Consider the following 22,813-nt stretch of genomic DNA (forward strand, 5'->3'; position numbering starts at 1 on the left):
CACTCATCCAAGTACTGACCACGCCCAATGTTGCTTAACGGCGGTCATCGGATGAGAACCGGTGTATTCAACATGATACGGTCGTTGGCTTTTTTTCCCTGAAAAATATTTTCTTTTGTCACATTTTTCTCATACAGAAGGTTTGTTTTCTATGGGAACAGTTTAATTCTCGATTTGTTTTATTAGCTCTATATAGCTAATACATCAAATGAATTTCAAATTATTTAACCTTTTCACTCCCACACCTAAGTCTCAAATCTGTCTCCTCTGCTGTCTTAACCACGAGTTAACTTGTATTTCAAATGCTGTGCCTTCTTTCAGTCCCATGTTTGGTCATGTGGCCTGGTTCTGTTGTTCAGCGTGAGATGGCAGCAACTGATAATACTCAGAGAAGAGCACAAAGAGCTACTTACATCATAATAATCTCATCCGTTCTTTGACAGCTGCCTTAAGTTGCCCAAGATGGCTGCATCCACTAGTAAACAGAGTTTGACAGAAAATGCTATTTTAGACTATCACGAGGATAGTGAAGAATACATCTTAGTGAATGATTCTGCGGAAAGTGATAGCAGGATTGATTTATCTGGAGGTGGGGAAGAAGAGGAGCAGAAAACCAGCTGGTTCATATGCTGAGGAAGAGATCAAGGTTACTGCCACCAAAAAAAGTTTCTTATAGAATCTAGGTAAATGATGCTAATTTTACACTAATGAAACATGATTTCGACCTAACCCAGTCTGGCATTAGGCACTGATTTAACCTAAATGAACATTCTGCCCAATATGAAATATTCATGATGGATTTGTTTTCCCATATTTCAAAGGGGAAAAATAAATATTTTTGCGAGGTGCAGGCGACCCTTAATGGCTCACAACACCACCTGAAGACATGGATGGCATGATGTAGATGAGGCAGAGATGATTAATTTTTTTTTTTTGCTCTAACCATACTGATATGTTAAGTAAAGAAGTGAAGTGTTCCAGAGAACTGTGAGCCTAGATCCTCTCAGAAATACCCCAATATTTGGAAATGTCACATTTTGCAATAGATATCAGATGATGTTGCATTTCAATAATAACAGTACAATGGCATGTGGGGATAGACTTCATAAAATTAGATCAGTAACAACAGATCTGATGCTCTCAAATCAAGTGATAGTACCATTCAAAAATCTTCCTATTGATGAAACTTTAGTGCTTTTCAAGGGTTGTGTGTCATTTTTCCAGTACATACCATCAAAAAGGTCGAGGTGTGGTTTGAAACTTTTTGTGTTAGCTGACTGTGAAACTGGTTACATTCTGAATTTTATCATATATGTTAGTAAAAATACAGAAATTGACTTTGAGGAACTGAAAGAAGTTGTAATGTGAAGTAAAGTTGTTTTGACACTTATGAGGCAATATTTTGACAAGGGACATAAGCTTTTCATTGACAATTGGTATATGACTTCGTTTCTTTGTGAAAAACGGATGAGAAAGGTACATATGTATGTAGAACTGTAAGAAGAAATAGACACGGCCTCCCAGGACCAGTTGAAAAGAAACTCAAGAAAGGAGAGACTAAAGTTCATCGTGCTGATAAATTGTTGTTTATCCACTGGTGTGACAAGAAAGAGTTGTACACATTTTCAACAATACATGACAATGAAATGGTGACCATAACAAAGTGTGATAAACAGGCCCTAAAACCCAAATTTATAGCGGACTGTAATGAAAACACGGGACCAGTGGATTCTGCTGATATGCAGCTTAACTTCGAGTCTGGAAGAAAGTGTATCATGTTTTTTTTTTGTTTTTTTTTGCTAGGGGCTTTACGTCGCACCGACACAGATAGGTCTTATGGCGACGATAGTGTATCATGTGGTACAAAGAACTTTTCTGTCATTTTCTGGACATTATTGCTAGGAATGCTTGCATAATAATGAAGACATTAAGAGGATCAAACGTGTTTCTGAAGGAGTTCAGACTGAATCTCATTCGCCAAATGCTGGAGCAGTTTTGCAGCCCTCAGGCAACAGTCAGGAAAGGAGGCCGATTATCAACCCATCTACCACCAATGAGACTTGTGGAAAGACAAATAATGCATGTGTAGCACCCAGATTTACAAATAGCAGCTCACATACAATGTACGACATTTGCAACAAAGTCTCACAATTAAAAATTGCTATTTTATAGCAATGCAAGAAAGGTTATGCACTGGACTCTGATCTAGCGGTAAGAAATATATTTCACCCAGTTTTATATACTGGGAGGCAGGGCAGAAGGGGAGAGTTATTTATAAAGATAACTTTTTATGTCACTTCTAGCATTACTCTTTCTCCAAAAAAAGTTCTATGCATGCTCATTATTAAAAGCAAGCAAGCTTGTAGCCTTACATGGCTATTGATATCATGATCACAGCCATGGGACAAGTTTTACGTGGTTTCTGAACCACAGGAACGTGACTTTTCATTTTAAAACTTCCACATGCACTAGCTGGGGTTTGAACTGTGGGTGCCTTGGTGAAAAGTCGGTTATGATAATCCTTAGCTATCAGCCCCTCACCCCCACACCTGCTCACTATTATAATGACAGTCTCTATCAAGTGAATAAATCTGTTGAAAGTCCTTACTGGTATCACACATGCAGCTTTGTAGACCCTGAGTTTCACAATACGGCACACACTTCCCACGACGGCACTGGCCTCTTTCTAAACAGCCAGTTCCGTCTGTCATGGGAGGACTTCGAGGACACTCGGAAGAAGCACCAGTACATCTTGATTCTTGTTCACAGGTAGCATACTGAGCATCCCGGCATTTCACTCCCACAGGCATGAATTGGCAGTTTTGGCAGCAAGGAGAATTTTTATCACTGAAAAAAATCCATACAAAGAATTTATGATATTTAGTACCTACAGTATGTGTGCATGTGAACAGAAATGATCAGGGAAATGACAACAAATACAGTGGCTTGGAAAATTATAGGGCCTCCTCCACTGGCAACATAAAGCCTTGGGATACTTTAGGAGTTGTGAACAATGAGTGGCCAGTATTACCCTTCAGTTAGGCACCATTACATTGGGAATAAACATCTTGAGACTGACATATTAGATCAGTATTAACTGATTCATGAAGGAAGTGTATATAGCAATGCTTGAGCTAATTGCATTCAAGTAGAAGGGCAAAAGAAGAGGGGACCTTGAAGGATGGTAACAAGTTCTTTCACAGTGGAGGTCTAACAGGTAAAAAATAGGGTAGCCAAGATTTTAAGGAAGAAAATAGCTGAATATGTGGAACTGGTTATGTATGTATGTATGTATGTATGTATGTATGTATGTATGTATGTATGTATGTATGTATGTATGTATGTATGTATGTATGTATGTATGTATGTATGTATGTATGTATGTATGTATGTATGTATGTATGTATGTATGTATGTATGTATGTATGTAACCCACTGCGTGAAAGATTAGCCGACTGCAGCTGGTGAACGAGGAGTGAGCTCGGTTACAAGATGTAATAAATTTGAACTTCATTGGCAGTTTCCACTATGTGTCACATGGATTTCACCTGGCACTTGTTTTCTTCTCAAACATACTTTCTTAAGTTTTCGCTGCCTTCTTAACTATTTGTGATGACTCAACGAAGACAGATTGTCATTTTAAATTTTAGCACAGTGAATTCATCCTAGTTTTTTAATTGTAACACACTGCACTTTTTAGACTAAGAGGCTCACAACCTCGCCATAATCACTTATTGTTTTAATTCTGTCATGTCTCATTTGTTTTCATTCTTTTCTTCATTATGTTTTAACACATTTTTTAGCATCAATTATGTAAAAACTTTAACCCTTTTTTCACTGAAGATGGCTCAAATGAGTTGAAACGTGTGACTATTATTACTCTATCTAATCATGGAAGATGTGTATGTTCTGAATAGGAGGACATATTAAATTTCCTTTGTAAAGTAAGAGCGAGCTCGGTGCTGGCCGATCAAGGACAGGCTACGTCATATAGAATGTTCTATAACTTCCATGCTTGATAACTCAATAAATAAAATTAGCATCACAATTTGGACTACATCACCGTGTAGCCAATGCTGAATATGCATAATTATCGATTCTCGAGTAAATCCATGCAAAACTGACAAAATTATTGCAAGTTGAAATTATAGGAAAATCTTGTGATGCGATTGGCTGATTTCATATAAATTGAGGACCAGGCGACACGATAGACTCTGTGTGTGTGCGTGTGTGTGAGTGAGAGAGAGAGAGAGAGAGAGAGAGATATTTTCCACAGCCTAGCCATGATGGCTAACTGTAGGACAGTCTATGACAAAATTCTACAAGCATGCTACCGTGAACTTCGACAGAAATCCATCATATAAAGATGACTGAATAGTTTCTATCAGTTCATATTATGAGCAGGGTGCATCAGACATGAATTTTTCAAGTTATATTACATCTGTGCAAGTGAACTTAAATTTAGGAACTGTGAATTTAAACTTAGCTGAATGTCGAGTGCTAATCTTAGGATTGTAGTTCAAATTCTTTCTTTCTTTGAGTGGAGATGATGACTTAGTCTTTAAGACGGTGCATAAGACTAGGAGTTCGTAAGTACAGCTCAAAAGCTGATCAACATTTATTCTACATCAAAGTTGAATAGACTTAACCAAGTAGCTTCAGTGAAGAGAAATTACTTTCTCGTACAAGTGGTTGAAGGTCATGACAATACTGTCTGTAGTATTAGACATAACAAATTGGTCTCAGTGAACAAAACCCAAATTACTTTTGTAAATAAATACTCCATACGATCATAGTGTTATCATAACATGTGAATGGAATTAAATTCACATTTTGTAAATATCAAGTGTCATGTTACAATAGCATGTGAACGGAACTAAATTCATACGTCTGTATGACTACCTGTTGTAGTCTCACTGACTTGTAAATAATTTTGACAACAGCAGAAGGTAACAAAACTTCTTACACATTTGTGTCCTCTTACTTCAAGTACTATAAAACGTACAAGTGTATCATTAGTTTGAATTTATTTAAAACTGTACTCAGTGAAAATTTCAAAACTGTGCCAAGTGAATAGTTTATTTTTAAAACTGTGCCAAGTGAAACGTTTCTTTTGAAAATCTTTAAAAACTGTGTCAAGTGAATTTTGCTTTTGAGTGCGCGTTTGATCCCACTAACATTCAAACCACAGAATAATCTCTTTATTTTCATTGTGCAGTTATAGTAGAGAAATGTTTGTGATAGATTGTATTAACATTCTACACGGCACAACCATGTTTCTTTACTCCCTTCATGGGAACCATTCAAAACTTTCAATTTAATTTCAAACTGCACCAATAATCAGATAAGTGTACACAATCGTACCGAGTGAGAAATCCCGGAACTTAGACTCCCAGACCGTCTGCATTCTGCCAGAACTTCTAGTCGTAGTGGAAATTCACATGGTTCCATGGCACAGAGAGCTGACCTATGGTGTGGGGAATGAGTACCAGCAGCGAGGGACATCGCCTGCCACATTACAAAGGACATTCAATCCCCTTTTCCAACTCCGGCTGTATTCAAGGTGATATGCAACTTGTCTTCTATTATCAATAAACAAACAGTTCAATTTACAGAGTTTATTTCAAAAACCGCTCTCTCTCTGTATGCATTCCAAGCATGGACCATACACGCCTTGCGTAAACCCATGTTTTCCAAGCTAACTAAGTATGGGTGATTCTGGTTCAGTATGTATGTCTAACCCTTAGTCATATTTCCTGATACAAGGTCAGGGATGTGGCGAGATGAAATTATGACCTGATTTTATGGCTGAATGCCCTTCCTGATGCCAACTCAGTTCAGGAGCTAATGAAAATGAAATGAATGACTGGGAATGAAATTAAGTAAGGAGGTTGAAGGAATTGGCTGTGGCATATGAACTGTCCCGGCATTTGCCTAGATGTGGAAATGGGAAACCACAGAAAATCAGTGGGGTTCGAAACCACTCGCCTCCCAAATAGAGCTGTAGCGAGTTAGCATGCGCGGCCACTCCACTCTGTATGCGGGACTGGTAAAGTAGGTAAATAACAGGATAGTAACACTGACAATTTATGTGATCTGGCGAGACAGCTAACAAGAGTAAAATATATAGGACTGAGATGGAGAGCAGCGACTCAATGTAGCACACACACAAAAAGAATAATCACACATCCAAAGTTTTCAGTTCCTTTTTTTTTTTTTTTTTTTTGCTATCTGCTTTACATCGCACCGACAAAGATATGTCTTATGGTGACGATGGGATAGGAGAGGCCTAGGAATTGGAAGGAAGCGGCCGTGGCCTTAATTAAGGTACAGCCCCGGCATTTGCTTGGTGTGAAAATGGGAAACCACGGAAAACCATCTTCAGAGCTGCCGACGGTGGGGCTCGAACCCACTATCTTCCGATTACTGGATACTGGCCGCACTTAAGCGACTGCAGCTATCGAGCTCGGTGTTTTCAGTTCCAGCCCTCATCAGTGGATGACAGAGAAAAACAAAGTGATGACCACCATTGAAATATCAATTCTGCAGGAAGGTGGAGGAAGACAGGAGAGAGAAGAGAATGATAAAAAAGGAGTGGTTAGATACTTCCTAGTCCTGAGCTAACTTCACTCTCTCACTGGGCAAGAGGCTATGACGGTAAATGTAATGGACAAATCATTCATCAAATGTGGTTTGAGGGAGCCAGGTGCTGTAAGAAAGGAAATAATAGGTTTGTTCCAACAAGGAGTTTGTGAATGGTTTCGTACTGAATCATGGACTGGAATAAGCGCATGTGTGAAATGTGTACTCATTGGAAACCATCACTAAACAGCAGTCTGTTGGAACGGTTTGTGAATGGTCAAGAGAACCTACAATGCGCAAGCGTTTATGATCAGGAAATTCATGGACAGTACGTTATTGAGATTAAACAAACTTGCTCTTGCTGTGCTTCTACTTGGTAATTTATTGAACTTCACTACACAACCTGTTACTCAATGGAAGGTAAGTAAGTGGCAATGAAATAGATAATAGACTAATGGACCTGTTTCTAAAAATAATAATCACTTTAATCCAGAATTACATGAATTTATCTCTCTGCCAGCTGTACCATCAACATCTTTTTTTTTCTGTGCTCAGTGTTGTCGGCAATACTGAGTGCAAATGGACCGTACAAACGACAAAAATGTTGATGGACTTGTATGAAAAATATACACCAAAAGTGGGGAGTTTTAAAATTAGAAATATAGAGCAGATGTGGGTTGTCACTGTAGAAGTTTTAAGTGGAAACATGCAATTGAACATCTCACCTAATAATAGTGAGAATAAGTGGAGAGTGCTGGAATGGAATCACAAGAAGTACATAAACCTGTTTGGAATATTGTTCTTTTCTATTTATGTAGGAGTCGGGATCATTTGCAGGTTTATCAATTTCAAGGTGACAGCCATCTATGGCACCAATGACCCCTGGAAATCCATTTTCTCTCATATGTAGGCCATGTTATCATTTGTAGAGATAAGTTGCTAATAAAGACTGTCAGTCAGTCGTTGACAATTCTATTCAGGGAGGTCAGAGAAATGTCAAATCATTTGCAACATCCTGGAAACTTGCAGTCTGATGCTCAATGAACCGTAGGAAAACGTGAACCTATATTGGAAAAGCAAAACTACCAATTATTATTACTATTATTATTGCAGCTGCAGACAAACCTGACACAGTACTTTTCCATACTGATGTTTATGCTGGTCACTTATTTAATATCATTCTGCAATATTTCTTATCATCTCCTTATTAACATAAAAATGCTCCTTGTACAGTTTGTTATCATAACATAGCATGGTTTCTTCTCGAGAGGGAATTTCAGTTACTAAACAATTTATTACACTAGATATAACTTATACTATTTAAACATAACTGTAACACATAGAAAACAAAAAGAAAAACTGCCTAGATAATAGAAACATTTAAGCTCTTTATAGGCCTTTTCAACTGTGAAATTATCAGCGTTTTGCCCCAGTGTAATTTCACGATTGAAAAGGTCTAAAGAGCTTAAATGTTCTTAACATTGGCAATCAATGAAATTAAATTATGGTTTCCTTCAGGGAACTTCATTTTTGATATAAATGCCTAGATAATTTTCATTTTTTTTGCTTTTGGGATATTGTACTGTATCTCCAGATCATCTTCACTGGATTCTGAGTCATCAGAATTGCCTTCAGCATCATAATTTATCATTGTTATACGAGTTTAACATGTCGTCTGCTTCTGGCAGGTGTTGATAACCGATCAGCTGTTTATAGCTATGGACCATAATGCACAGCTCACTGTTAACTTTGATGTACTGCACATGTCTCTGATGAACAGTTCTTGTTCTGGGGCACAAACTGCTTTGCCAGTAACAAAATGGTTCATGAACAGTCGACAGTCTGGTGGAATGACCAAGTCTGCATTTGAGTTTGATGTCAGTTGGAATGCTCTTTCCTTACTGCACATATGTCAGACAGTTTGCAAACTGCTTCTAATGGTGTTGGAACAAACCTAACATGTTGAACTGCATGATTCTACTAAGGACATCGTTCACTGCATGGCCTAGGGATAACATTTATCATTCAGCCATACAAATTACAAAGGGATAATTGTACAAAGAATACTGCAATACCAGTAATGACAAATCTCTGCCAAGATTTTATCGTTAAGTTTACTTCTATAATAGCTTACATAATACCCATTTTTATAAGATCTGGGAGACATCATTATATTTACACTTGTACTAAATTAAAAATACATCGTTAATTAGTATGTATGAAGAATGATACCTGCACACTGCTCCTTGGTTACGCCGCAATTTACAGTTTTTATCACAGCAGGCATCATTATCTTCTGTTCCAAGTAACCCTGCATCACATTCTTCATCACCCTCAACTCGTAGATTTCCACAGAATGATTCCTCAGGCTCAGAGAAGCAGCGACCAGACTTTGCTTGAAGTACCTTTCGGATGGAACGAAGACTACAGGGAGAAAAACGCTAAAGAACAGACAAATCTGTATCATGGTCAATGGAAAAGGACCATACACATTAAATTCTAAACTATACACTCTACAATCATTCTAAGGAAATGTACTGGGTAATCACCAAGACATCTACCTACTGTCAATGAAATAATGAACTTGTTGACTAGCTTGCTCATATTGTACATGTACCTACATACAGTTTTTCAGTGGAACATTCTCAGTCTGCTGCATCCATTCAATGTTTTATATGTATTAGATACACATTCTGCACACATACCCTCATCAAAATATAACTGTGGTGCTGAGAGCAAACCATTCAACTTATTGTGACTGAGAGTAAAATGCAGGCATATCATGGATAGTTTGGTGATTTTGTGAATGTGACTGTTAGTGCAGTAGACAATACAAACACTCTAGATGTCTGTATATAGTTTGAATACTTAGAGTAGGATTTTGTATTTGTAGGTTATGCTGGGAAACTCCAGTAATTCCATAAATAATACTATCTGTATAAAAGTGTATAAAATATTAAAAAATGGCTGAGGGAAGCAGGTGAAGGGACTGTGGGTGTGAGTTTGAGGGAGATAATTAGGCTTTTAATAGAGGATAAGAATGAAGGTGTCTCCCTCAATCAATGTACAGGGTACAATACATAGGCAATAGGAAGGAGAAGGAAGGGGAGGAGTTGTGGAAGACAGTTTAGCTAATGATTTATGGGGAAAGAAAATGAGGCCTAAGGGTTCTTTCTCATCAGGGAGTGAGTCTGGGAGAGGTACCACTGGACAATGCAGGTAGAATAGGAGGAGGAAGAGAGGGAACAGGAAGTGGAGAGGAAGAGGAGTGAGGCAAGAGTAAAGGAAATTATGGACTAGAGGATAGGAAGAGGTGGGTGGAACAGGGTTGTGAGGAGAGAAGAGAGGAGAAAGTAGGTTCTGAAGCTCTCAGGGAAGTTAAGGCGATCTAAGGAGGTGGGTGGGGTTCTGGCTCTGGTTATGAGCGACTATTGTTAGGCATGTGGGGAACGTGTATGTGTGTGAAGGAAGAGGAAGAAGACTCCTTTTTTTCTGCAAGTTGCTTTATGTCACATTGACATACGTAAGTCTTATAGTGATGATGGGACAGGAAAGGGCTACGAGTGGGAAGGAAGCAGCCGTGGCCTTAATTGAGGTACAGCCCCAGCATTTGCCTGGTGTGAAAATGGGAAACCACGGAAAACCATCTTCAGGGCTGCTGACAGTGGTGTTCAAACCCACTATCTCCCGAATACTAGATACAAGAAGAGTCTTATCCAGGAATTGGGTTAAGGCAGATTTTGAGGAAAGTAGAAGGGAAGGAGGATAAGGATATGGTGGTAATTTTCCACGTTGGTACAAAAACCATAATGCAAGTAGGAATAGGTATATAGTTAGGGACATGTCGGATGTGGTTACGACAGTGCAGGAGAAGTTTTAAGGAGTGGAGATTGTTGTCAGTGGGATACTGTGTAGGAGGGATACTGACTGGAGGGTGAATGGGGGTTTAAATGGGACTAAGGAGTGGATATGTGGAAAACTCGAAGTGAGATTTGTATATCCTAATGGTGGGTTAGAGATAGGGATCTACGCTCACGTGGCCTTCACTTGAACCGCAATGATACGTATAAGTTAGGAGTTTGTTTAGAAGAGCTACAGGGAAGTACATTCAGGGAAATGGGGTGGACTAATGAGCGGTGATGAGAGTACAGGGAGCCGGAAGTCAGTAAGGATGACCAGGCCCATATTTAGGCATGCTGTGAAATAGCGCATCCCAAACAAAACAACAAATAGTTTGTAACATTAATTGGTATCTGCAGGGTAGTGTGTTGTTTTGACTATTAAAACAAAGTCTCAAGGCCAGAATATGAATCTTATTTCTCAATGGCTGAGAAAGCAGAAGAATCTAGTGGAGTCAACCACAAAGACAAATCATTTCAGACTAACAATCCGATCTTACTTTGGAATCTGATTCCTACCCTGAAAACAAACAATTTCAATTGCATAATGGAAAAGCAGCTGAAAGAAAAGCACTACGCAGGTGGCAGAAACTCAAAATGTAAATTCTTTGCTGAAGGTTAGTAAACAAAGAGAATTCAAACTCCTCGTAGGTAGAAATGAAATTCAGATCTTAGAGGTGCAAGAGACTAGACTTTTAGATGAGAATGTGACCGAGGCAGAAGATTACAGAATCTTGAAGGGTAAACCTGCGATCAAAATTATGAAAGGGATACCACTTCTAAGTACAGTTTTTTATGAACCTGTACCGTCAAACGGGAAGATTCTGAACAGTATGGTAGATTTGCCTTTTTTTGTTAGATAGCAGCTAGTCGCCGCTGCTTTGCACTTCTGCGTGCATTTTAGCTTGAACCTGAGGTTATAATTCCTGCGTTCCGCACTTTTTATTACGAGTCGACTTCATACCTTGGAAATTTTCCAGTGTGCACTGGCACTGTTGAAAGTTCATGCATTATCATTAAGTGGATACTTTTGATTGTCACGACCGGAAGGAATGCATTATAACTACAGTTCTTAATAAGATCAACTAACTGAAGTGTTTATAAATGATTGCTGTGGAATTTTGGTGTGATTTAGTGAAAAGTAGTGTTTTACGCACATTTTATTAAAAACTGAAAGCAGTGTGGGTGATTACAGACAATGCCTAGAGATCATCAGAGGCAGAAAGGAGCTACTTCAAAGTGTAATTACGAACCATGACGAATAGAATACCTAGTGAGATCACTCACCGAGTTCAAGCGCGCTCCTGCAGAGCGGCACTAGTGCAGCCAATCACCAACACTACACCGTCAGCCATTTTAGTGGAGGTTACACTGATATACAAACAATCAAATACAACACCCAATTGGGAACACACAAGATAAAATGGTACATTATGAAAAGCGAAAGTAATATTGTGCTTAACATACTTTAAAAGAAAACACTTTTTAAACAGAGCACATGAAACATTAAATACTCCGTGTTCTTAATCTGCTCCTGTAGAAAATTAATCCTAGCTTTGACTGAGGAAAGAGACATTTAGCTCGCATTAAATTATGAGCTGTGTTCTTTAGTTGCCTTTTGAGAGACACTATTGGGTTTTGGGCATTGGTAAAAGAACTAGACTGGCCATGAGTTAGACTACAACTAGGCTGAGTTGAACTTTACTGCTCACTGTTGCCATCACTGCTTCACTCACATCGTGATTCTTGTTCCTTATCCTCTTGAAACTGTCTTCATTTCTTTTCCTACTGCGATTTTACCTCAGTGGATAGGTATTTCGATAAATTTGGAAAAATACGAGGCACCGGTCCTTGTTTTAATTTTCACCTCACACGAGGAAGTTCAACATTTTTACCATTCACAACGAAACAGCCCACCTTTAGAAGTAATTAAATCTGCCGCAAAATGCAAGTCACATATTCTGCTTTCGGCTGACAATTCCTTATCTTTCCGCGGAATAACTCTTGTCCACTTCACAAATAGATTGTTTTCTTTTGGTGGTATAAAAAATCGTCTACCATCAGGCTTCCTTCCATAACCCAATTTACAACGAGGAACGAAACCATACATTATCTCGAAACAGAAAACTAGTCAATTGTACACATAAAGCACTGCACAGATATTAATACAAGCTTTTGGAAAATAACAAACCAAAGAAATTTCCTCGATAGGCGTTAAAGTTGTTACCATGACTTCACGCATGCATGCTGTTACCTTCGTCGATAATTTGGCGTACGTGGTGTTACAGCTGGTTCGTTGCGACTGCAGCGCCACACTCTGGCGGGGACACCAATGAAAATGTTAAGAAAGCAGAGTGATTCCACTAGGTATTCTATTCGTCATGTATGAATCAAAACCATTACAAAAAGCCGTACGTGATATTAAAAGTGACAAGTTGTCTTATATGAAAGCATTTGATTTGTATAGTATACCTAGGTCCAGCCTACAAAATAGAGTGCAGAAAATACATAAAAAAAAATTGGGAGGACAACCAGTGCTAAATGAGGAAGAAGAGGAAATGCTGAAACAGGGTGTTATCAGGGCTGAACACTGGGGATTTCCGTTCACTAATCTGGACATTAGGTATTTAGTGAAAGGTTACCTTAATAAATGTGGCCATAAATAGAAGAGATTTTCAAACAATATACCAGGAGAGGAATGGGTTCAATTATTTCTCAACAGACATTCAGAAGATATCTCTGTTCGTCTTAGTGAAAATATAAAAAGAGCTCACACAGAAGTGAACAAAGCAGCTGTTGAAACTTATTTTGCCAACATAAAACCAATGCTTAAAAATTTCCCCCCAGCAATATCAACTTTGAAGAAACCAACATGTCAGATGATCTGGGCAGGCAACATGTAATTATAAAACGAGGGAGTAATCATGCTGAAAAAGTGGTGGATTCATCAAAATCTAGTGTTTCTGTAATGATGGCAGAAAGTGGAGATGGGAAACAGCTCCCTCCATACATTCTTTATAAATCCAAGAATTTGTGGGACTTGTGGCAAGAGGTTGGTCCATAAGGTATTCGTTTCAATAGAAATAATAATGGGTGGTTCGATTTGCCAATATTCAAAGACTGGTTTTTCAAAATTGCTTCACCCTATTTAACCCAATCGCTGCCAAACCCGTATATATACGTTTCAGAACTCCCATGCCTTATTCGCCAAACCCGTATACAGAAATTGTTACAATAATAAAAACCACCTTTCCAATACTTGGTAATCCTTTACATTTAGGATGAAACCATTAACATATATTAAAAATAGGACATGTTTCGCTCATGCTTTGTGAGCATCATCAGCCAAAACAACTTAATTCAAGGTAGGTCAGGGCCCTGATCCCAGTATATATAATGTAAAAACGTCTATTAATACAATGATAAAACTAATTACAATATAAAAAATGATCAGTAAGAATATAATATGTCTATTAAAACATTTGGTGACATTAAAATAGCTTGAAGTGTAGGTGAATGATATGAATTGTTGATACGTTGCTGTGAATGATTATTCGTACGGAACGATGAGCATAATCCTCGTACGATGGCATTAAACTGTTTATACACTAGAGTCCCGCTAATCCGAACCCCGTTAATCCGAAAGTCCGGTTAATCCGAACTGAAATATTCAAATTTAAAAAAAAAATTCTCCTTATTTAAATGAAAGGACATATTTTATAATGAAGATTTACTTGCATTTTATTAGTCATATTTTACTAGAATAACTTAATGTAAACATAATTACACATCATAAACCATCAATCACTGGTCGTTTATCTTTACAAAGTCTGTTAGTTTCTTTTGCCGTTGTGACTGAAACCTACTCGAAGATGCAGTGTTAAACCAGCGTCTCATAATCATCACATCAGGGGGCGTAGCAGCGGAGTGTTGCTCGACGTAGCGGACGACAAGTTCTAAGGCGGCCGCGGCATCTGGATGTGACACTAGTTGTTCATTGTGGTCTTCGTCGTCACACTGTTTCTCGTCAACTCCAGATTCTTTCTCCACCATCGCAATCATTTCTTGGTCTGTTTGTAATTGCTGACAGTCAGCTTCCATCCACTCGCTAATGTCATTTCCAATGGCTTCCTCACACCCAGGAAGTTTTTGAACGATTTCAAAGAGAATGACATTTGCAGACACTTCCGCTGGACTCTCGATGAATGCGAGACTCGGCCACGATTTCTACCACGTATTCCTCATGAACTGCTCACTGACACCCTCACGTTCTTCAGCGCTACCACTGAGAGAGCGGCAGAATTATTAAATAAACATCACAAGTAGCTCTTCGCATCCTGGGCACAATGCAAAAGTGTAACCCGTATCTATTGTAGCAGTTTTAGGAGACAAGTTTTAACCTAGTTTTAGTTATTTTCTCCTTTTTCTTAACTACCATACTGTTATTTTATACAGTATTTTATTAATGTAACTCCTAAAGAATGGACATTTGAAACTACGGTATGTACTTTACTGTATTATAGAAACTATTTTCCTCAGACGGTTGAGGCGCTGGCGTTCTGACCCCAACTTGGCAGGTTCCATCGTGTAAGCAGATTTACTGGCACGTAAAAGAACTCCTGCGGGAGAAAATCCTGGCACCTAGGCGTCTCCGGAAACCGTAAAAGTAGTTAGTGGGACGTAAAAACAATAACATTATTATTAGAAATTTTTTCTCCGGTTAATCCGAAAATTTCGTAATCCGAACAGACTCCGGTCCCAATTAGTTCGGATTAACGAGACTCTACTGTAGTTGAGAACATTTTTTACACAATAAAATGAACTATTGTGAACTACTATCTTGTTATAGATGTCTAAGATCAACATTGGTTAAAAACAATTTGTATAGATGGATACAACGTTGCCAGGTTAGCGTGAAATGGTTTAAAGAGATTCCCTCGTGTTATATTTCACCATAGTCTTATTTATTATATACTGTCAATGATCTTCAAAAAGGGGGCTAAAAGACCTCATAGGTGAAAAACATAAAACAGGTGAGTCTCTGCTGAATTTTCCTCCATTTTAAAAGAGTAGGTTCAGGTGAGAGAAAGATCACTTTCTACTAAGCAGCTTCACAGACAAGTCGCGTACAGTTAATTCTTACGCAGAAATCACATTCAACCGCAAACTTTCACAACCAAAACGAAAGATTTATAATGAGATTTATAACTTGCAAATCCATATATATACGTTTTGTTGCAGTGCCTACTTTGCCAATCCTCTATATGTACAAGATATAGTGTCACGCTTTCAATTTCCCAGGAAATGTCAAGGAAGTTCGCTCTTGCAGATATCCCACTCCTTTATGCATGTTTTGGACACAAACTGATGTTATTTCGTTCTCACTGAAGTGTAATACCTTTCCCGCTGTATTGCAGCAATCATGGCGTCTCGCAGTACTCAGTCATCTCTTGTAGACGATGTAATGGAACGTTATCTGATAAACAGTGATTCTGGAGAGGATATTTTTTAAGAGGAAGATAGTGAGTATATTACAGGTGATAATGAACACCAAGAAAGTGTAATGAAAATATAGTGGTGAATCCTGTGAGGAACTGTCACCTCCCTCTGCAAAGAGGATGAAGGCATCGCATATTAGGCCTAAAAGCAACTGCATTTTCGTGGTTAACAGGTACGTTTTCCCCAGTTGTTCACGATTTTGATGACACCAGTTCTGGAATCACGGACAGATACCTTCGTGATAATTCATCAGATAATGACTTTTTCTTTTGCTTTCTAACTCACTCAATAGTGCAGATTATAGTGGAATCTACCATAAGTTACTACAAACAGGTGATTGAAAAATACCCTTTTCATCTAAATCAAGGCTACAGTCATGGGTTGATCCTACAGTGAAAGAGATTTATGTGTTTTTTTTTGCCTTGACAATGCTCATGACTAGGATAAAAAAGCTTACTATACAGGAGTAGTGGTCTTCAAATGGTTCTCCTTCACACTCCGATTTTTGCACAAATTATGTCAAGAATTTTCATGAATTCAGACACTTCTAGAGACCATTCAATGTATGCTAGAGTGTATTTTAAGCCTGTATTCGAAGTACTTCAAGCCACTTTTGAATTATATTCCAATAATAATATCGTTAAAATATAGTTGTGAAAGTGCTTATTCCTCGGGGAGAAAAAAAAAAAAAAAACTCGGCCAGGACGACTCGCTTGGTCAAAAAAACATGGCAATGAAATGGTTGAAGAAGCAAAACGGACCAACAGTGACGATCGGAGACAACCTATCAAGTCATGTATTTGCAGGTCATCCAGGAGTGTGAGAGGAACAATATCTCTTTCATTCTCCTCCCGCTAACAGCAACCACCTCCTCCAACAGCTGGATGTAAGCTTCTTCAGACCTATAAAAGCAGCATGACGAGCCGTATTAACTGAATGGAAAAAGTATAATTGAGGAACCATTTCTAAGGTGTTTTCCATCTCTTCTGAACCAGACATTATGCAAGATATCTGCAAATTCTGCTGATAACATAAAAAGTGGGTTTCGAGCCACAGGCCTAATTCCATTTGATCCAGCTCATGACTAAAACAAACTTCCAGATAATGAAGAGGTTCAGCAATGCAGTGCACAGGCATGACTCCCAGTTTTGAGGAAGCTCGTTACCCTCCAACAAAACCTGCTACTTCCCACAGCCGCAATGTGAATGTTCTTTCTGGGAAGTCGATTTTGGGCCATGACTTCCACCGAGATGAAAGCAGTTCAGAAACAAATGATAGTGCTGGCAGCAGCAGTGAAAGTGAATACCATGAAACACACAATGAAGGTAATGACCAAGGTAACGACATTCTGGTGTTGCAAAAGAGGCTTTCCTAGTTGGAGATTCTAAATACAAGTTGAGGAACAAAGAGCATACAAGGTAGTATGTTGGCATGGCCACAAATGTCTGTTCAAGGGATGTGGATGTCAAATTCTTGCACCAGTATTCCGGAGATAGTAGGTTCGAACCCCACTGTCGGCAGCCCTGAAAATGGTTTTCCGTGGTTTCCCATTTTCACACCAGGCAAATGCTGGGGCTGTACCTTAATTAGGGCCATGGTCGCTTCCTTCCCACTCCTAGCCCTTTCCTGTCCCATCGTCGCCGTAAGACCTATCTGTGTTGGTGCGACGTAAAACAACTAGCAAAAAAAAAAAATTACGTCGCACTGACACAGATAGGTCTTATGGCGACGATGGGACAGGAAAGGCCTAGGAGTTGGAAGGAAGCGGCCGTGGCCTTAATTAAGGTACAGCCCCAGCATTTGCCTGGTGTGAAAATGGGAAACCACGGAAAACCATTTTCAGGGCTGCCGATAGTGGGATTCGAACCTACTATCTCCCAGATGCAAGCTCACAGCTGCGCGCCTCTACGCGCACGGCCAACTCACCCGGTCAATGTATTTCAAGCCACTTTTGAATTATATTCCAGTAAAGGTATCGTTAAAAAAATAGTTGTGAAAGTGTTCATTCCTTGAAAAAACCTCGGCCAGGAGGACTCACTTGGTCAAGAAAACATGGCAGTGAAAAGGTTCAAGAAGGAAAACGGACCAATAGAGATGATCGAAGTTTATAGTTATTAATCAATTTAGACTGGAAAATTTTACATTAACCTTGTTAGAAAATAAAGATTGATCAGTAACACATTACATTTATCATTACAATGATTTTAACCATCTAATCATATTTTGAACACCCTCCGAACACTTTAAATACTACTACATGAAAGCAGAAAGAACGTAGAATAAAACAAAGGACTATTGTGTCCGACATCACCTAATACGCTTTGAAACTTCTGACAGCAGTTTAAAAACCAAGGACACTCCCTTTTGTTTTCTCAGGAACACATATGTTTGTGTATATTTTTTTGTTTTTAGGGTATTGTATTAATTGGATATATACCTCATTATCTGAATGATAAAGAATACAATTTGAGATTCCCTTTCTGAGTTGGGCCAATGACCTAGATGTTAGGCCCCTTTAAACAACAAGCATCACTATCACAACAAGCATCATCATCCCTTTGGTGAGTTAAGATTAAAAAATACACCTCAAAACCATCCAAAATGGTACATACAAGAAAATAGACAATGTAACAGAATTCAAGTCTAGCTCTGAAAGATTATCTCTTTTACAATTAAATGCAAAAATTTATACCTTTGTTAATTGTCACGCACCAATAAATAAAGACAACAACAGGAATCCAAATTAAGTAGAAGAATTCTGGGATCTCTTAGATGACCAACTATCTAAAATTCCAAAATCAGATGTACCTAGTGATACTACTAGGAGAATTCAATGCCCAAATTGGAAGAGAAAGAATGTATATACTAATAGTAGGAGGATATCCAGCACACAAAAGATCAAATAAAAATGGAATGTGATTACTACTATCTGTAAAATCTTTCAACTGAAGTTAATGTCAACTTTCTTCAAGAAACTTCCAAGGAAAGCTAAAACATGGATATCTCCAAAAAGAAGGAAATCATGAAGGTAAAGGTAGTAAAAAGCACAGAATTTGACTCTGGCCATAATTTGTAAAAAATTAAACTCAAATTCTCACCCCACATAAATCACAGAAGGAGGGAAAGAGTTACGAAATATATTCAACATTAAAAACTTCATACCTGGTCCGTATTGAAAGGAGATAACATACAATAGAGGGAAATTTGATTGATCCACTTTTTCAATGTATAATATGTTGTTAATATAATCACAACATTTTTTATTCAGTACCGGTTTCGGTGTCTATGGACACCATCATCAGCTGAAACAGGTTGTATGAACAAAGATATACAAGTATGTAGTACATATAATAGACCGTTAGTAATAAGTGACATTAATAGGATGAAGTAAAAATACAATGCTTAAAAGAATATAAACAAGTTATGTGCTTGTTGGTCAAAGTATAAAATGAAAGTGAAGATACAGTATTAACAAATGTTTAAAGACTTGATCACTTTGGAATGGTTAAAAAGTCTTAAGCGTCGCACTGCTAAACGCTAGGTGAAAATAAAGCATGGACATCCAAAAACTAACATAGGATGCAGTCCTTCCACAGAGTATTGATAACAAAGTAACATAAGTAGGATTGATGGTGGCTTGTAACATCAACTCATAAAAAGAAAGTGGCCGAAGACTCTAAAACTCTCAATGCAAACTAACATCTCAGCGGTTGAAGGGAACTCATCATACCTTTGGTCCCTGATTGGAAATAATCTATGAATGCTGTTAAAAAACTATGTCGTATAAAATATATTGTCAATTACCATTACCATTGCTTAACTTTCCATAAAACAATTAAACTTTTAACAATACGCCATTTGACAACTAAATGGAATGTATTTTCTGATTTTTATCTTCATTGTAATATCTTTTATTATGTCATAATCCTTAAACAACTGCCATGTTTTAGACTCCAATATTATCACTTCCTTCCTCTTCCTAGGCCTTTCCTCTTCCATCGTCGCCATAAGACCTACCTGTGTCGGTGTGACGTAAAGCAAAAAAAAACTTCATCCGTGCTGCATTTACCAGATCCCACACATCTCCAACTATGTTGGTACTTATATCAGCTTGCCTTAAGTTGTTAATACCAACATGAAACACTACCACCTTCTCCTTCCCCTCCTCCCTCTCTTCTACTTTCCTCAACATCTGCCTCAACCTAATTCCTGGATAACATTTCTACCCTTGTTCCCTTTCCTCCACACACTTTCCCCACGTGTCTAACGATGGAATCCCCCATGACCAGAGCCACAATCCTACCCAGCTCATTTGATCCCCTCCCCTCCTGGACAGCCCCATCTTTCCTGATGGCTAATCTCCGACAACAACGTTCCCTTCCAACTAACACGCTTAGCTCAATACGCTCAACAGCAACATCACAAACTCTTACCACATCATAGAAGATGGTCTAATGACGCCTACAAAGATTTCAATATAGCCTACGGTACCAACATTTCCAACTAATATCATCTCAAAAGGAACCAGGCCATAAAAACAACTCTTCAAAATCTATAAGCAAATAAATGAAAATCAACATTTATTAACTGCAAGAACCAACGACCATTACAATATAAAATGTAGTATGCTGTTTTCTTATATATATACAGTGGTGGTCAAAATAATAGAGCCACCTGGCAAAGGTTTAGAATAAAGTGCAAATTTATTACTAGACATGTTTGTACTATGATGGAAACAAAATTTTACGTTGTACAGGAACCATTACAACAGAGTTACATTGTACCACAGTCAGTTATATAGATAACACAACTGAAACTAATCAATAATATTCAAAATAATACCAGACCACAGGGTCAAAAAATAGAGCCAATTGACACAAATATTTTGTACTTGATCTAAGTCTTATGAAATTTACAGGAAAAGTCATTTTTGCATAGGAGTGCATTAGTACTTCGTGGTGTAACCCTTATTTTTGAGGATTTCCCTGCACCTCTTACCCATAGAGTCGACTAAACGCCTGCATTCGTCGCTGCTGATCGCATACAAGGCTCTCTGGATTTCTTCCCAAAGTTTATCTAAAGACGTAGCTTTTGAGCGGTCAATTCTCTTGTCTACAATCAATCAATCAATCAATACTGATCTGCATTTAGGGCAGTCCCCCAGGTGGCAGATTCCCTATCTGTTGCTTTCCTAGCCTTTTCCTAAATGATTTCAAAGAAATTGGAAATTTATTGAACATCTCCCTTGGTAAGTTATTCCAATCCCTAACTCCCCTTCCTATAAATGAATATTTTCCCCAGTTTGTCCTCTTGAATTCCAACTTTATCTTCATATTGTGATCTTTCCTACTTTTATAAACGCCATTCAAACTTATTCGTCTACTAATGTCATTCCACGCCATCTCTCCGCTGACAGCTTGGAACATACCACTTAGTCGAGCAGCTCTTCTTCTTTCTCTCAATTCTTCCCAACCCAAACATTGCAACATTTTTGTAATGCTACTCTTTTGTCGGAAATCACCCAGAAGAAATCGAGCTGCTTTTCTTTGGATTTTTTCCAGTTCTCGAATCAGGTAATCCTGGTGAGGGTCCCATACACTGGAACCATACTCTAGTTGGGGTCTTACAAGAGACTTATATGTACTCTCCTTTACATCCTTACTACAACCCCTAAACACCCTCATAACCATGTGCAGAGATCTGTACCCTTTATTTACAATCTCATTTATGTGATTACCCCAATGAAGATCTTTCCTTATATTAACACTTAGATACTTACAATGATCCCCAAAAGGAACTTTCACCCCATCAACGCAGTAATTAAAACTGAGAGGACTTTTCCTATTTGTGAAACACACAACCTGACTTTTAACCCCGTTTATCATCATACCATTGCCTGCTGTCCATCTCACAACATTTTCGAGGTCACGTTGCAGTTGCTCACAATCTTGTAACTTATTTATCACTCTATAGAGAATAACATCATCTGCAAAAAGCCTTACCTCCGATTCCACTCCTTTACTCATATCATTTATATATATAAGAAAACATAAAGGTCCAATAATACTGCCTTGAGGAATTCCCCTCTTAATTATTACAGGGTCAGATAAAGCTTTGCATACTCTAATTCTCTGAGATCTATTTTCTAGAAATATAGCAATCCATTCAGTCACTCTTTTGTCTAGTCCAATTGCACTCATTTTTGCCAGTAGTCTCCCATGATCCACCCTATCAAATGCTTTAGACAGGTCAATCGCGATACAGTCCATTTGACCTCCAGAATCCAAGATATCTGCTATATCTTGCTGGAATCCTACAAGTTGAGCTTCAGTGGAATAACCCATCGAACCAGTTATTAATTTCACAAACATGTCTAATATAATCAGAAAGAATGCCTTCCCAAAGCTTACATACAATGCATGTCAAACTTACTGGCCTGTAATTTTCAGCTTTATGTCTATCACCCTTTCCTTTATACACCTACAATAGCAACTCTCCATTCATCTGGTATAGCTCCTCCGACCAAACAATAATCAAATAAGTACTTCAGATATGGTACTATATCTCAACCCATTGTCTTTAGTATATCCCCAGAAATCTGATCAATTCCAGCCGCTTTTCTAGTTTTCAACTTTTGTATCTTATTGTAAATGTCATTGTTATCATACGTAAATTTTATTACTTCTTTGGCCTTAGTCTCCTCCTCTATCTCGACATCATCCTTGTAACCAACAATCTTTACATACTGCTGACTGAATACTTCTGCCTTTTGAAGATCCTCACATACACACTCCCCTTGTTCATTAATTATTCCTGGAATGTCCTTCTTGGAA

The 22,813-nt window shown here is 38.2% G+C and overlaps 1 protein-coding gene and 1 pseudogene across 3 annotated transcripts in view; both read right to left on the reverse strand.

Moving 5' to 3' along the window:
* The window catches only part of LOC136859372 (5S ribosomal RNA), a 119-nt pseudogene extending 30 nt beyond the window's left edge, over positions 1 to 89 (reverse strand).
* Positions 1 to 22,813, reverse strand: part of Tace (ADAM 17-like protease Tace) — a 230,982-nt gene that overhangs the window by 34,535 nt on the left and 173,634 nt on the right. For all 3 annotated transcript variants that reach the window (XM_067136788.2, XM_067136787.2, XM_067136789.2), the window contains exons 10-11: positions 8,815 to 9,023; positions 2,609 to 2,847 (exon numbers count right to left, since the gene is read on the reverse strand). In XM_067136788.2, the coding sequence (XP_066992889.2) occupies positions 2,609 to 2,847; positions 8,815 to 9,023 (448 nt within the window). The remainder of the gene's footprint in view (positions 1 to 2,608; positions 2,848 to 8,814; positions 9,024 to 22,813) is intronic.

This window comes from Anabrus simplex, chromosome 1 (assembly GCF_040414725.1).
Source record: "Anabrus simplex isolate iqAnaSimp1 chromosome 1, ASM4041472v1, whole genome shotgun sequence".
Taxonomy (NCBI): domain Eukaryota; kingdom Metazoa; phylum Arthropoda; class Insecta; order Orthoptera; family Tettigoniidae; genus Anabrus; species Anabrus simplex.